The 12,270-nt window shown below is 39.2% G+C and overlaps 1 protein-coding gene across 2 annotated transcripts in view; it reads left to right on the forward strand.

The window, feature by feature from the left end:
- Positions 1-12,270, forward strand: part of WAPL (WAPL cohesin release factor) — an 80,721-nt gene that overhangs the window by 21,713 nt on the left and 46,738 nt on the right. For both annotated transcript variants that reach the window (XM_064145115.1, XM_064145114.1), the window contains exons 3-4: positions 1,447-2,496; positions 9,120-9,235. In XM_064145115.1, coding sequence (XP_064001185.1) covers positions 1,447-2,496; positions 9,120-9,235 — 1,166 coding nt within the window. The remainder of the gene's footprint in view (positions 1-1,446; positions 2,497-9,119; positions 9,236-12,270) is intronic.

Consider the following 12,270-nt stretch of genomic DNA (forward strand, 5'->3'; position numbering starts at 1 on the left):
TCATAGTCTTAGGTATCTGTCCAGATGTAGCCTCCTGAGAAATCTTCCTGTGTTTGCAGGAGGGCAGTGCAGAGGAGGACGTCTGCCCCATCTTGTGCCATTTACCTGTCCATACACCAAATACACATCTGGGCAAATCTGTTGCATGGTCCAGAAGCCTTTTACACCATCCTCCTTTTCCAGGGTAGATGATGTGTAGACATCTTTGTTGCACATTCTGGGAGTCCTTGTGCCTTGCGGAGGTCTGGCGCCAGCAGCAGTGGGCTTTTGCCCCTCTGCCTCTCACTTCAGTACACATCCATGGGCATTCAGGAAAACCACCTGAGCAAAGATGATTTTTATCTTCATTGATTTACATGTACAAGGGAGACAAGATTTAGTCTCTCCCACTGTGTTAAGCAGTCAATTATGGGATACTTTTCAGCACATTTGCTTAACTTCGTCAGTAGGTTCTGTGGGCCATGCTGATTTAAATTTTGAGTAAAGAGGTCCAGAGGGGAACCTTCTAGAAGACCAAAAAGAGCAGCTGTAACCTACCCATGCATCTCCTTTCCTGGCTACAGGAGGCTATTACAATGTATATTACAGTATTAAAAATACATGCAGACCTAGCTAGTTCACTGATTTTATGCATGTTTTGAGACTTTCAAGGCCTGTCTGGGTGCATTCCTCTGTGACCTGAGCTAGATGGTATGGTCCTGCTCTGGCAAGGGGGGTGGACTCGGTCTCTTTGGGTCTCTTCCAACCCCTGATGTCCTGTGATCCTGTGATGTTTTGTATTTCTGATTTTATTACCTCTTCTTGCTCTGTGCAAAAGCAAAAATTACTTCAGATAATTTGAAGCAAATCAGACAATAAAATTTGAGTTATAAAATGTAAATTTGAACCAGTAAAAAAAATATAGCTGCAGTAGTCTTGATGTAAACAGGAGTTTTTGAGGGGTATGTTTACAGAAGAAAAAAAAATTGCCAGACTTACTACTTGCATACAGAAAGTATGTCTTGTCTTTTTTGTCTGTAGCTAGAAAATGCTTTATAATCATTCATATCTCTAATTATTCCCTTAAGGTTGCTGGTGTGTGAAACATTCATGTGATTGAAAATTTTTCAGACTTTCCTTTTTTACTGTAGATAAGTGGTTTTATCTGAGATTTACTATGCTTGTTTTGGTGATGCATGTGTTTTGCAAGTGCCACTTATTTCAAATTAGTTTATATTTTTGCTAGAAATAGAAGATTTTATTTTATCTAAAATGTTAAGCTAAAAGGCTGAAGAAGTGTAAATGAGGAGGATAAGCACTTCTCTAATGTGTTAGGGTTTTTTTGGTCATTTGGATATCGAATATTTGCTGTTGTCTTGTGACTCGTCAAAATTTTCTCCAAGAGTGGTTTTATTTTACTTTAATAATGCTGTTTAGTAATAAATCTGTTTCGTTTTTTTTTTCCAGATAAAATACAGAATTTGAATGATGGTAATGAGAAGAACAGTCATTTTGTTTATGAGAATGCTGAAGACAGTAACAAAACCAATGCTGAAACCACAGACACTTCTGGATACAGCATTGAAGCCAAGGACTTGTCTGATTCTTGGGACTCCCACATCGGAAAACCAGCAGACTCTCCATCAGAAATCTCTCAGATGAAGGGGCCATTAAGAACTCACTTGTATGAATGGGAGGATGAAAGTGAAGACACCAGAACTGGAGAATATATATTAGATTTTGACAATGAGCATCTCTCAGAGATGAAGAGCAAGGATGAGGAGTGTGAAAAAGAAGATACTGAAAATCCAAAGGAAGCCATTAGTGAAGAACTTGTGCAAACTATTCCTAGGCCCAGCAACTGTAGGACATATTGTAGATCCAACAAAGCAAAACCACAGGGGGCAACAAATTTCGACAAGCTAGTGGATGGCACTAGCCAGACTTTATCCAAAGCAAACAGTGAATCAAATAATGATGGTCTGAACCCAGCAAGAAAAGTTTCTTTAAGTAGTGGGACCAGTTTTAGAGGGACGGTTGGACGGACTAGAGACTACACTGTTCTACATCCATCTTGCTTGTCAGTTTGTAATGTTACCATACAGGATACCATGGAAAGAATCGATGAATTTACCACAGCAGCCCCCACAGACTTGGGAGAAGCTGGACGCTTAAGAAAAAAAGCAGACATTGCTACAACAAAAACTACAACCAGGTTTAGACCAAGCAATACCAAATCCAAAAAGGATGTCAAATTAGAGTTTTTTGGGTTTGATGATCAAGATGAGGGAGGGGGAGATGAAGGCGCCTCTAGAAGTTCTGGGAGTTCCAATTACAAAATCAAGTACTTTGGGTTTGATGACTTGAGTGAAAGTGAGGATGAAGATGAAGAGTGGCAGATAGCAGAAAGGAAAGCTAACAAAAAACGAAGTAGAACTACACCATCGTCTTCGCTACAGTCGACCTCTGACAGCAATGAAAACTGTGCCCAGGATAGCCAGCTCACTACTAATGCAGGTAAGCAGAACTCTTCTGTAATATGTGTTTAAAGGTCAACTAAATGGTAGTGTTTGTTCTTCTTTGTGGTATACCTACAAGTTTGTGCAATACTGATTTGGAAATCTGAAAGTTAAATTTGCATATTTCTGCTGTGGTCCTGACTGTGCTTCATAGCTGTCTTGAAGTATGCTTTATACATCATGATCTCATGCCAGAGGTAGAAGGGTTTTTTTTTGTTTGGAACAAAGGATTCTACCTTTTGGTGAAATGAGCATATACAATACCTATGCCTGGAAGGCAGATATCTTTCTGCTGAAGCTCCATATCAACCCAGGATTACAAAGGAGAGTGCAAAAGTTGAGGCAGCTCTTACATATATGAAATACCTTTGTAAATTTTTTTTCAGTTGGGCTTCTGGTTTGTTGGTTTGGTGGTTTGGTTTTTTTTTTTTTTTTTCATTTTTGACTGCGGTTGTGAACAGTTTGGACTTTTCTTAAGTTCTATCTTAGGCAAGGATGCATGGCTCAAGGGAGAGACTCTGGTGACCCATGAAGTGCCAGTCAAATGAGTGGCTTTGGGTTTGCCTCTGCATGTCAGTCTATTTCTGGTTTTGTTTTCATTTTTCAGATATGCCCATCTTCTGCATGGGTGGTACATTTGTGTGTACACAGACAAGGACAGGAGTAGAACTCTTCATTTGCTGAGCAAGTCTTGGTGTTTGAGTGCCTTTGAAAAATTAAGAGTTGCTTGGTGATCATTTTGGTCCTGTGTAATGACTTCGATTAAGTTTGAGGTGTTTTGGTGAAGAAGAAAAGGAATGACTTTTCTTGCTGAAAAAAGTCTAATGCTCAAGAATCTTGCATGTTGGAAATAAGTGTTTTGAAATGCTGCCACTCTTCTAGGGAACTTTTTTCATCCTCTGTTTTGGAGCATGAAACTTGGGAAGTTTTTATCCATTAACTGAAGCTGTTACATTTTTAAGATGTGTGTTGATCTTCTTGAGGGAAGGAAAGCACTGCAGAGAGATCAAATCAAGAGGTTAAATCAGTGGGCTGAGGTCAGTGGAATGAGGTTTAACTAGACTAAATGCTGTGTCCTACACTTTCGTCATCACAATCCCAAGCAACACTACAGGATTGGGGAAGAGTGACTGGAAAGCAGCCCAGCAGAAAAGTATCTGTGGATGCTGGTGGGTGGATGGCTGAGCATGAGCCATCAAATGTGCCCAGGTGGCCAAGAAGGCCAGTGGCTTCCTGCCCTGTATCAATACCATTGAGTCCAGCAGGAGTAGGGAAGTGATTATATGCCTGTACTCAGCCCTGGTGAAGCCACATCTTGAGTGCTGTGTTCAGTTCTGGGGACTACAGGAAAGGAAAGACATTGAGATCCTGGAAGGTGTCCAGAGAAGAGCCATGAGGCTGTTGAGGGATTTGGAGAGCATGTCACATGAGGAGTGGGAAAGGCAGCTCTGATTGTTTAGTCTCAAGAGAAGTCTGAGGGAACATCTTGGCTGCTCTCTACAACTACATGAAAGGATATTGTAGTGAGGCTGGTGTTGGTCTCCTCTCCCAAATAACTTGCAGTAGGACAAGAGGAAAAGGGCTTGATTTGTGCCAGGAGAAGTTTAGATTTGACAGAAGGAAAAATTCTTTACTAAGTGATGCGGCATTGGAACAGACTTTCCAATGAGGCGATGGAGTCACTGTCCCCAGAGGTGTTCCTTAAGTGTGTAGATGTGCTGCTTCAGGATACAGTTTAGTGATCATGGTAGTTGGGTTATGCTTGTACTTAAAGCTATATTTGGATCTTAAAGGTCTTTTACAACCTTAATGATTCTGTGATTTTGTCATGATGGGGAGAAGGAAGTACTTGAGTCTAGCCGTACAGTGTTGGAGAAACTGGTTTTTTTCATGCAAATTGCTGCTGATATAATCCAGAAATAAAATTTAATATGAAAAAGTGTTCTAGTTTATAATAATCCCTAAACCCAGAGTTGTCAGTAAGCCTTTTATTCAAAGGTGGATATAACTGCAAGGTTTTATTATAGATGCTAAAAGGGCCACATTGATACTGATCTTACATGAGAAGACAGTATTTTCAAACAACAATACCCTAACTCTTTGATTTGTTTTCACAAAACTTTATTATAGTGGAGTATTTGCATTCCACCTTGTTAGGAAATGAATTTAACTTACAGGGCCTGCTTATGAAATACTTCATTGAGTCCCTTTCTCTGATCAGTCTTTGTTAAGCCATTTAAGCTAAAGAAAAAAAGTTGCTTAGACAGTTAATGCAGCTGAGATGCTGACCCATCATATAATCCTTTCAGCTCCTGTCCTCTGGAATCTCAAAACATCTACAGTTTGTATGCAGCACTGCATTTAGCAAGGAGGCCATTATACCCTGAGGTATCACAGATTATTTATCTGAAGTATTTTCCTAAGAGATTTGCATATCACAGATAGATGTAAATTTGTATTTTGTTGGTTTCTTAATACACTTCTCAGATAAGCGTTAACCCTCCTACTGAGAGGTGCTTCCCCTTGATTTTGCATCCCCTTTGTGAAATTGATTCTTATTATGTGCTACTGTAGTCTGGTAACTTGAATTCTTTCCTCTGAAAATTGGAAAGGTAACATGAAGTTATTTCCCTAAGTTGCAGCACATTGTTTAGGGAGTCTGATGTCCTCAAATCTGTAGGATTCCCTGATATATTTCATGCTGTCTTCTCTCAGAGAACTCTGAGCATCATGATTACACAAACGAAACACATTAAGGACCTTAAATACAGTTATGCTGAGTCCAAGAATTTATCCACTACTTTGAGATTTCTGCCTGAGATTACATTAAAAATGTAATGTTGTTGTAAGGTGCTGAAAAAAAAATACTTCTGCACCCATGGAAAATAACCAGTTATGAATTCAAGCCTCAGAAGAATCTTTTGGAAGATCTTGCACGGTAAAACTTTTCTTGTAAGTTAGAAACAGTACTGGGAGGTACTCATGGTACCCGAGTTGTGTATGTGCTGTTCTTTCTTGTGCTGATGAATCAATCCACAGATAAAAATCCAGCATTCCATCTTCAGGTTGACAGATTGCCTCTCTGAATTCCAGTCCAGGAAACTGCAAAGACAGAACACTTAAGAAATAACTAGCGATAATACAACAAACATTAAACTACTAGAACTGGAAAGAGGTCCTTGTGGTCGATTGTACCGCTTGCCCACTAGACTTGAGAAGCTTCTTTCTGCTTAAATTAGAAGGCACTTGGATTCAGCTAGAGAGAGGCTCTAAGTATTTACTCACAAAATATTATCTCCAGATTCCTGGAGATAGTTTCCAGACAGTACCCAAACACTTGAACAGAGTTCTGTCAGCATCTTGTCAGCTGTTGAGTCTTCTAGATTTTCCCAGGCTCTAACAGGGTGCTGGGAGAGAGGCAGACAATCTCTGATTTGATCCTGGCTCTTCTTTGACTCCAGACTTGGCATGGTCTGCAAGTAGCAGGTACAGCATGGCAGGATGGAAGGACAGACAGCAGTGAAGCAGAAGCACAGTAAGGCAGAGCACATTGTGTTTGCCTGCTCATCTCTTTTTATTAATGTATCCTGAGACTAATGGCTCCTTGGCCACAGATGAGCCAATCAGAATGGCAGTTAGCCAAACTTAACCACATTAGGTGAAGTCAAGGCTTACTTTTACCCTTTCAGGGCAGAACACAAGTGTATAAACATGTGCAGGTGCCTTGTTTACAAGTTTGGAAGGCACATGGTGGTGCAGGCGTTTGTCACGGTTGCTTCTCCCAGCAGCAGAAGGAGGGAGAGCATAAAGCATGTCTGGACAAGACAGGGCATGTTTAGGCCTCTATTTGCCTTACACAACAGTCAATGACAATAAAATTACTGTAAAAAGGGATAGAAATTAAAGAAGAAAAAAATGAAGTGTTGACTGAAACTAAACATTACCATATTGCTATGTAGATTGACATAACAGGATACAGCAGTTGCCCTGAACGCTATTGCTAAAGAAAGGTACGAAATTCTGTCCTCTCTAATATACTCACTTTTGTTTGATTAATCTTCTTTCAGAAGCATTATAGCAACAGTAAACTGTAGTGTTCTTGATTTAAATTATAGTATCAGTTATTTTGTTATTGCAATGTAAGTATTACAGCTTAGCCTTTTGCTTTGTAAATCAATTCTGACAAACAACTTAAACTTCTCGTCATACATTAATTTTCATTTCAGTGACCAAAACGAGATTGCTGTACTCTTTTTTTTTGACAATAACATAGCTTTTGTGTCTTAGCATCTGGCATTCAGTTAATTTCTGGTAAGCAAACTTGGCTTTTTTTTTTTTTTTTTCCTTTTCATCTTCTTAAAAATTAGATCACCTTAGTTGGGTAAATACTGTAAGCCATTTAATAGCACATCAAAGTCTTCAGAGGCAGAGCCCTGTTTGGACTTAAGAATCTTTTGCAGAAATAGCCTTGGGGGCTAAACCAAAACTGAGTTGATTCCCCCCCAGGTAAATTTACTGTGGAGTTGCTTTCCAGTTGGTCTTTGAACATCTTTCCAATTTTAGTTGAGACATGCAAATTACCTCAAGGATGATAAATGCCTTTAAAATGGTTGGAAAGAGAAGAAGAGTACTGAATATGGCAGCATGTCAGAAAAAGGTCAATTTACTTATCTTTTCTGTGAGAAGGGGGTACGTATCCATACAAGAGAGATGGTGGAAAACAAGCTTCATTAGTGTCACTGCTTAGCAAACTACTTGTTTATTTTGCCTGGCTCAGGTAATATTAACACAAAGCTTCTCCCCCACACTATTTAGCTTAGATTTAAAAATCTGGTAAGAGTTTTTCAACAGAGTGCTTTTAGGATTCCTGGAAGTCCCCAGAGAGCATTGCTCAAATATGGATGTTCCAGACCATCTTACAAAACTTATCATAAAAGTGTTATAAGTAGAAGTTTAAACATTTTTGTCAAGAAGTTTCTTTGAATTTAAAATTGTTTAAATGAAATGAAGTAGTTCAGGATCATATAGTATGGGTGGAATTCAAATGTTGATATGAGTTACTTTTGGCTTTTAAGCTACAACAAGAGGATCCAATTCTGTTGGTTTGACTCCAGTTGAGAATTGCATTTGGGGTCTGGCTACTTCAGAACTAATTTTGGATCTGTAGGGATGCATATCAAAGCAATTTAATTTGATTCCTTTAATTGGCAAGCTCCAGCACAGGACTAAGTTGACTTTTATATAGATTTGGAAGTAGTTTTGCTTTTTTTAAGTTAATGAGAACTAGTCTGTAATATTTTTTCACCATTAAACTAACTTTATCAAAATATCTGTTGAAGTTAGTTATTTTCAGAGAGATTGGTTATGTTGTGTTCTTAAGCTTTATGCTGACATTGTAGAACTGAACTGAAAACTGGTTTTGGTAGGCATCTTGCAGTGGGCATCCTGCCTGTTTTGGTGCTGCCAAGCCTGTTGAGATGTACTGCAACATAAGAAATGTGAGAGCCTTGTTTTAATAATACTTCTTCAGACTAGTTAAATGTTGTGTTCTGCCAAGTGCTGTTAGAAATTTACTTGCCTGATTTGCTTTCAGTTGCCTCCTTACCTAGGTGCTTGGCTTACTCTGTTTACTGGATGTGAATGCACTTTGGGATTAGAGTAACTAATCCAACCTGCCTGTGGTTTTGAAGCGTACTTTTCAAATAGCAGCAGCTTCTCTGGAGTAGTTCAGTGTTCGAGAAAAGCCTGGATGAGGCACTTAGTGCCATGGTCTAGTTGACCGGATAGGGCTGGAAGATAAGTTGGACTGGATGATCTTGGAGGTCTCTTCCAACCTGGTTGATTCTATGATTCTAAACAGTGCTTCTCTGTCCCTGTCTTCATTTCTGTCTAAAGGTGTATGGTGACTTTTGACTCGTGCCAAGTAGAACAACATAAGCTGGTCTCCAGTGCTTGAAATAAGATAAAATAGGGGTTTGGGCTTATTTTGTTTTCCTAAAGAGCAACAAGAACTTAACAAGATCAGTGAATTGCAGATTTAAGGACGAAAACTGAGTACATTGAAAGACAGTTTCTGAAGCTCCTTCTAACTGGCTTCTTTCTGAGTTCATTACCATGTTTATATCTTTTTACATCCTGTTTATCAGAATAAGCAACTATAAACAGTCTGCCCTCATGAGAAGTGAAGAAGGATCAATTCTTGATTTCTGTAATTGTAGTGGGCAATATTTTTCTGTAATTGTAGTGGGAAGTATTTTTCTCAATCTGTTAACCTCATGGTTTTGAAGAACCCCATATACCATTCTTCTGAGCTCAGAACTGTAACAGTAAGCTGTAAGTAAGCACATAGAAAAAGTAATGTAGGATTCACAGGGGTATAAAGTGGGCAAAAGGTGCTATCATGATTGACAGTGTACCTTGTACCTTCTTTATATTGTGACAGTCCAGTCAGTAAGCCTAAACCCCACCTAGGACTGCAATTTTGAAGTCTTCTGGTTAATGTTAGTTGTTTATTCTGTAATTTCAGAATCTATACATGTGAAAATGTTAGATGCAAGAAATGCTCTAGCAGTTCAGCAGCTTTCAATATAGCTGTTCCATGTTTATATTTACCTTTTACAGATCTGGAATTTTCAGAGGATGCATCTGTTGTGCCTGAAGGCAATAAGAAATCCACAAATAAACAAGGTGATAAAACTAAGGAAAACACCAGGAAGATTTTTAGTGGGCCAAAACGGGTGAGTAATACTGAGACCAAGACAAAGTTCTGATTTTAATTAACTCTTCAGTACTAATATTGTTTTCTGTAGTGAGTAATAGGACTTTTGTTCGAATCTGTATCTGCACTTGAGATAATTTGTTGGCTTCTAAGATTGTTTAGAAAAGCAAAACTTTAAAGTGCAGAACTTTTTTATTGATTATTGGGAGTTTCCCTTTTCAGATGTGGATGTGGTATTTCACAGTGGGAACACACAGCACAGATGGATTCTCTTCTAGATGATTGCTAAAGCAAAGCACCATTAAGTGCTGTGTGTAGTGTTTTGGGGTGGTGGGGTTGCTGTTTGGTGGTTAGGGGTTTATTTCCCAAGTAATATCTCTTACATTACAAGACTGAACCTTTGTGTAAGCTTCAAAGGTTGGCATTGGTATACCAATGCCCTTTAAAAAGGACAAGTGCCTTTATATCATGTGGAAAAGTAAGGTTTTGTTGTAGTTAAAAGTAACCCCTGTCCCACCTCCATATACCCAAATGATTGATTTAGCATTCAGTATGGATTTGCCCTTTTATGCTGTGAATGGAGCTTATTAATTTTGTTGGTGTTAGATATGGTTTATCTTACTTGTCATTAAAGCTACTCAGTATTTTGTGGCTTTGATTTATGTGTGTGCAGGAGAATTTGTGTTTAGCTACTAGGTGAAAGTTTACAACCACGAGATCCATGTAATCTTCATTATATGGAGTTTTTATGGCTTGATTGCTCAGGATACCCATCTCTAATGCTTAAGGAGTTTTTGCATAACATGTTCCTGTTGTCTTGTGAAGAGAGTAGCTGCCTCTCCCAGACAACCAGCAACAGAACAAGGGGACAGAGTCTCAAGTTGTGCCGGGGGAAGTATAGGCTGGATGATAGGAGGAAGTTCTTCACAGAGAGAGTGATTGGCATTGGAATGGGCTGCCCAGGGAGGTGGTGGAGTCACCGTCCCTGGAGGTGTTCCAGAAAAGCCTGGCTGAGGCACTTAGTGCCATGGTCTAGTTGAGTGGGTAGGGCTGGGTGCTAGGTTGGACTGGATGATCTTGGAGGTCTCTTCCAACCTGGTTGATTCTACGATTCTATGTTACATGATAGTTTCACTCAAAATTTTATTAAGGTTTTTTTTTCTGTCTACTGGAACCAGGAGATTTATGAGATCTTCAGCTGTATTGATCTTTAATCATTTGCTCTTCAAAAATGTGGATTGTAGTTGGAATAGGGAAGGCAAATTTGTTTCATTTCTCAAAACATGGAAGGAATATTTTTGTTTGGGAGGACAAGTGCCATTTGAAAAGAGGCTCCTTGTTGAGTTGTGACTTTGTGGACAGAATGGGTAGTTCTTGTCTCCAGAGTTTGAAGACAAGCTACTGGTAAATGTGCTTATTAATAGAATTATTAGATTAATAGAGTGGCTTATGTTGGAAGGGACCTTGAAGATCATCTAGTTCCAGGCCCCCTGCCACAGGCAGGGACATCTTCTGCTAGATCAGGCTGCTCAAGGCCTCATCCATCCTGGCTTTGAACTTCTCCAGGGCATGAACATTCAGGAACTCCCAGGGCAGCCTGTTCCAGTATTCCACCATGTTCATGGTAGAGAATTTGTTTCTAACATCCAGTCTAAATATACTCTTCTGTAATGTCAAACCATTTCACTGTAAGCCCTTTAAAAAAGTCCCCCTCTGGCTTTCTAGTAGGCCACTTCAAGTACTGAAAAGCCCCTGTAAGGTCCCCCCAGAGTCTTCATTGCTCCAAGCTGAACAGCCCCAACTCTCTCAGCCTGTCCCCATAAGGGAGGTTCTCCAGACCACTGGCCTTCTTTGTGTCCCTCCTCTGCACCTGTTTCAGCAGTTCTGTGTCCTCCTTATGGTGAGGGCACCTGAACTGGATGCTGTGCGCCAAGTGGGGTCTCATGAGAGCAGAGCAGAGGAGGAACATCATCTCCCGTGTCCTGCTGATCTCACTTGTTGCAGCTCAGTCCAGAAGGCAGCTGTGTGCTGCAAGTGCACGTTGCTGGCTCATGTTGAGTTTATTATCAACTGATATCCCCAGATCCTCTTCAAGAGTGCTCTCAAGCCACTCCGTGCCAAGCCTATATTTGTGTTTTCAGAACTTAGATAGCATTTCTTGAAGGTGAGAGTTTCCTCAGCTTCTGCTGATAATACTGTTTGAGAAATCATCTTCCTGTCAGTGAATATGTTACAAGAGGATGAGAATCAGAAGTACAGGAATGTAAATTGAACTGTACTTTTTTCGCTGTTCCTTTTTTAGCAGCATCAAACAGCTGTGGGTGTTGTAACTATTAATTTTTTTAAACATTTAAATATTTCTGTGTTTAAAACTCTATTCTGTAATGGCATTTTGTGTGTTTCTTGTTTATACTTGAAATACAAGAAAACTGCTCTAATTGATTTTGAATGTATATCATGAAAGTACTTGGGGAAAAAACTTTACAGCACTATTATTCTGAATGAGAGAAAACAGCTTTAACTCTGGAAAATTCTCATTTGGGAATAAACTTAATGCATTTGGGGAAAGGTGAGAGCTAAACAGCCTTTTTGACCCTGTAGTGAGATAATGGACCTAAAAGGAAAAATTGCTTTGATTACAATTCAGAGTTTAAACTTTAATGTTCTCTAATCATACAGCTGTTACATGGAGCTACTTAAAAAACTTGTAAAACTTGTTCTGATGGTAATTAGAGACACTTTAATTATCTACTTTAACTGTAGATATAGACTCTAAATCTTAGTTGTATCCTAAAGGAATTTCCATTGTGGGAATTAAAAAAATGGAACTAAAACCTAACCATAGTGACATAATCTAAAAGAAAAATGTTGAGTTTTTTAAAATCAAAATCTCTGGAGTTCTTCACTATTTTATCACTTCTGGTTTTGTTTGTTTGGGTTTTTTTTTCCCCTTGTAGTAGCAAATCTGTTAATTATTGTCTGCTGGGTGGTGTTAGAGGTATGGCACTTTGCATTGCTGTGGTCTAAAAGGGTAACAGCTCTCTTACTCAGGAA

The sequence above is a fragment of the Pogoniulus pusillus genome, chromosome 6 (genome assembly GCF_015220805.1).
Source record: "Pogoniulus pusillus isolate bPogPus1 chromosome 6, bPogPus1.pri, whole genome shotgun sequence".
NCBI classification, from domain to species: Eukaryota; Metazoa; Chordata; class Aves; order Piciformes; family Lybiidae; genus Pogoniulus; species Pogoniulus pusillus.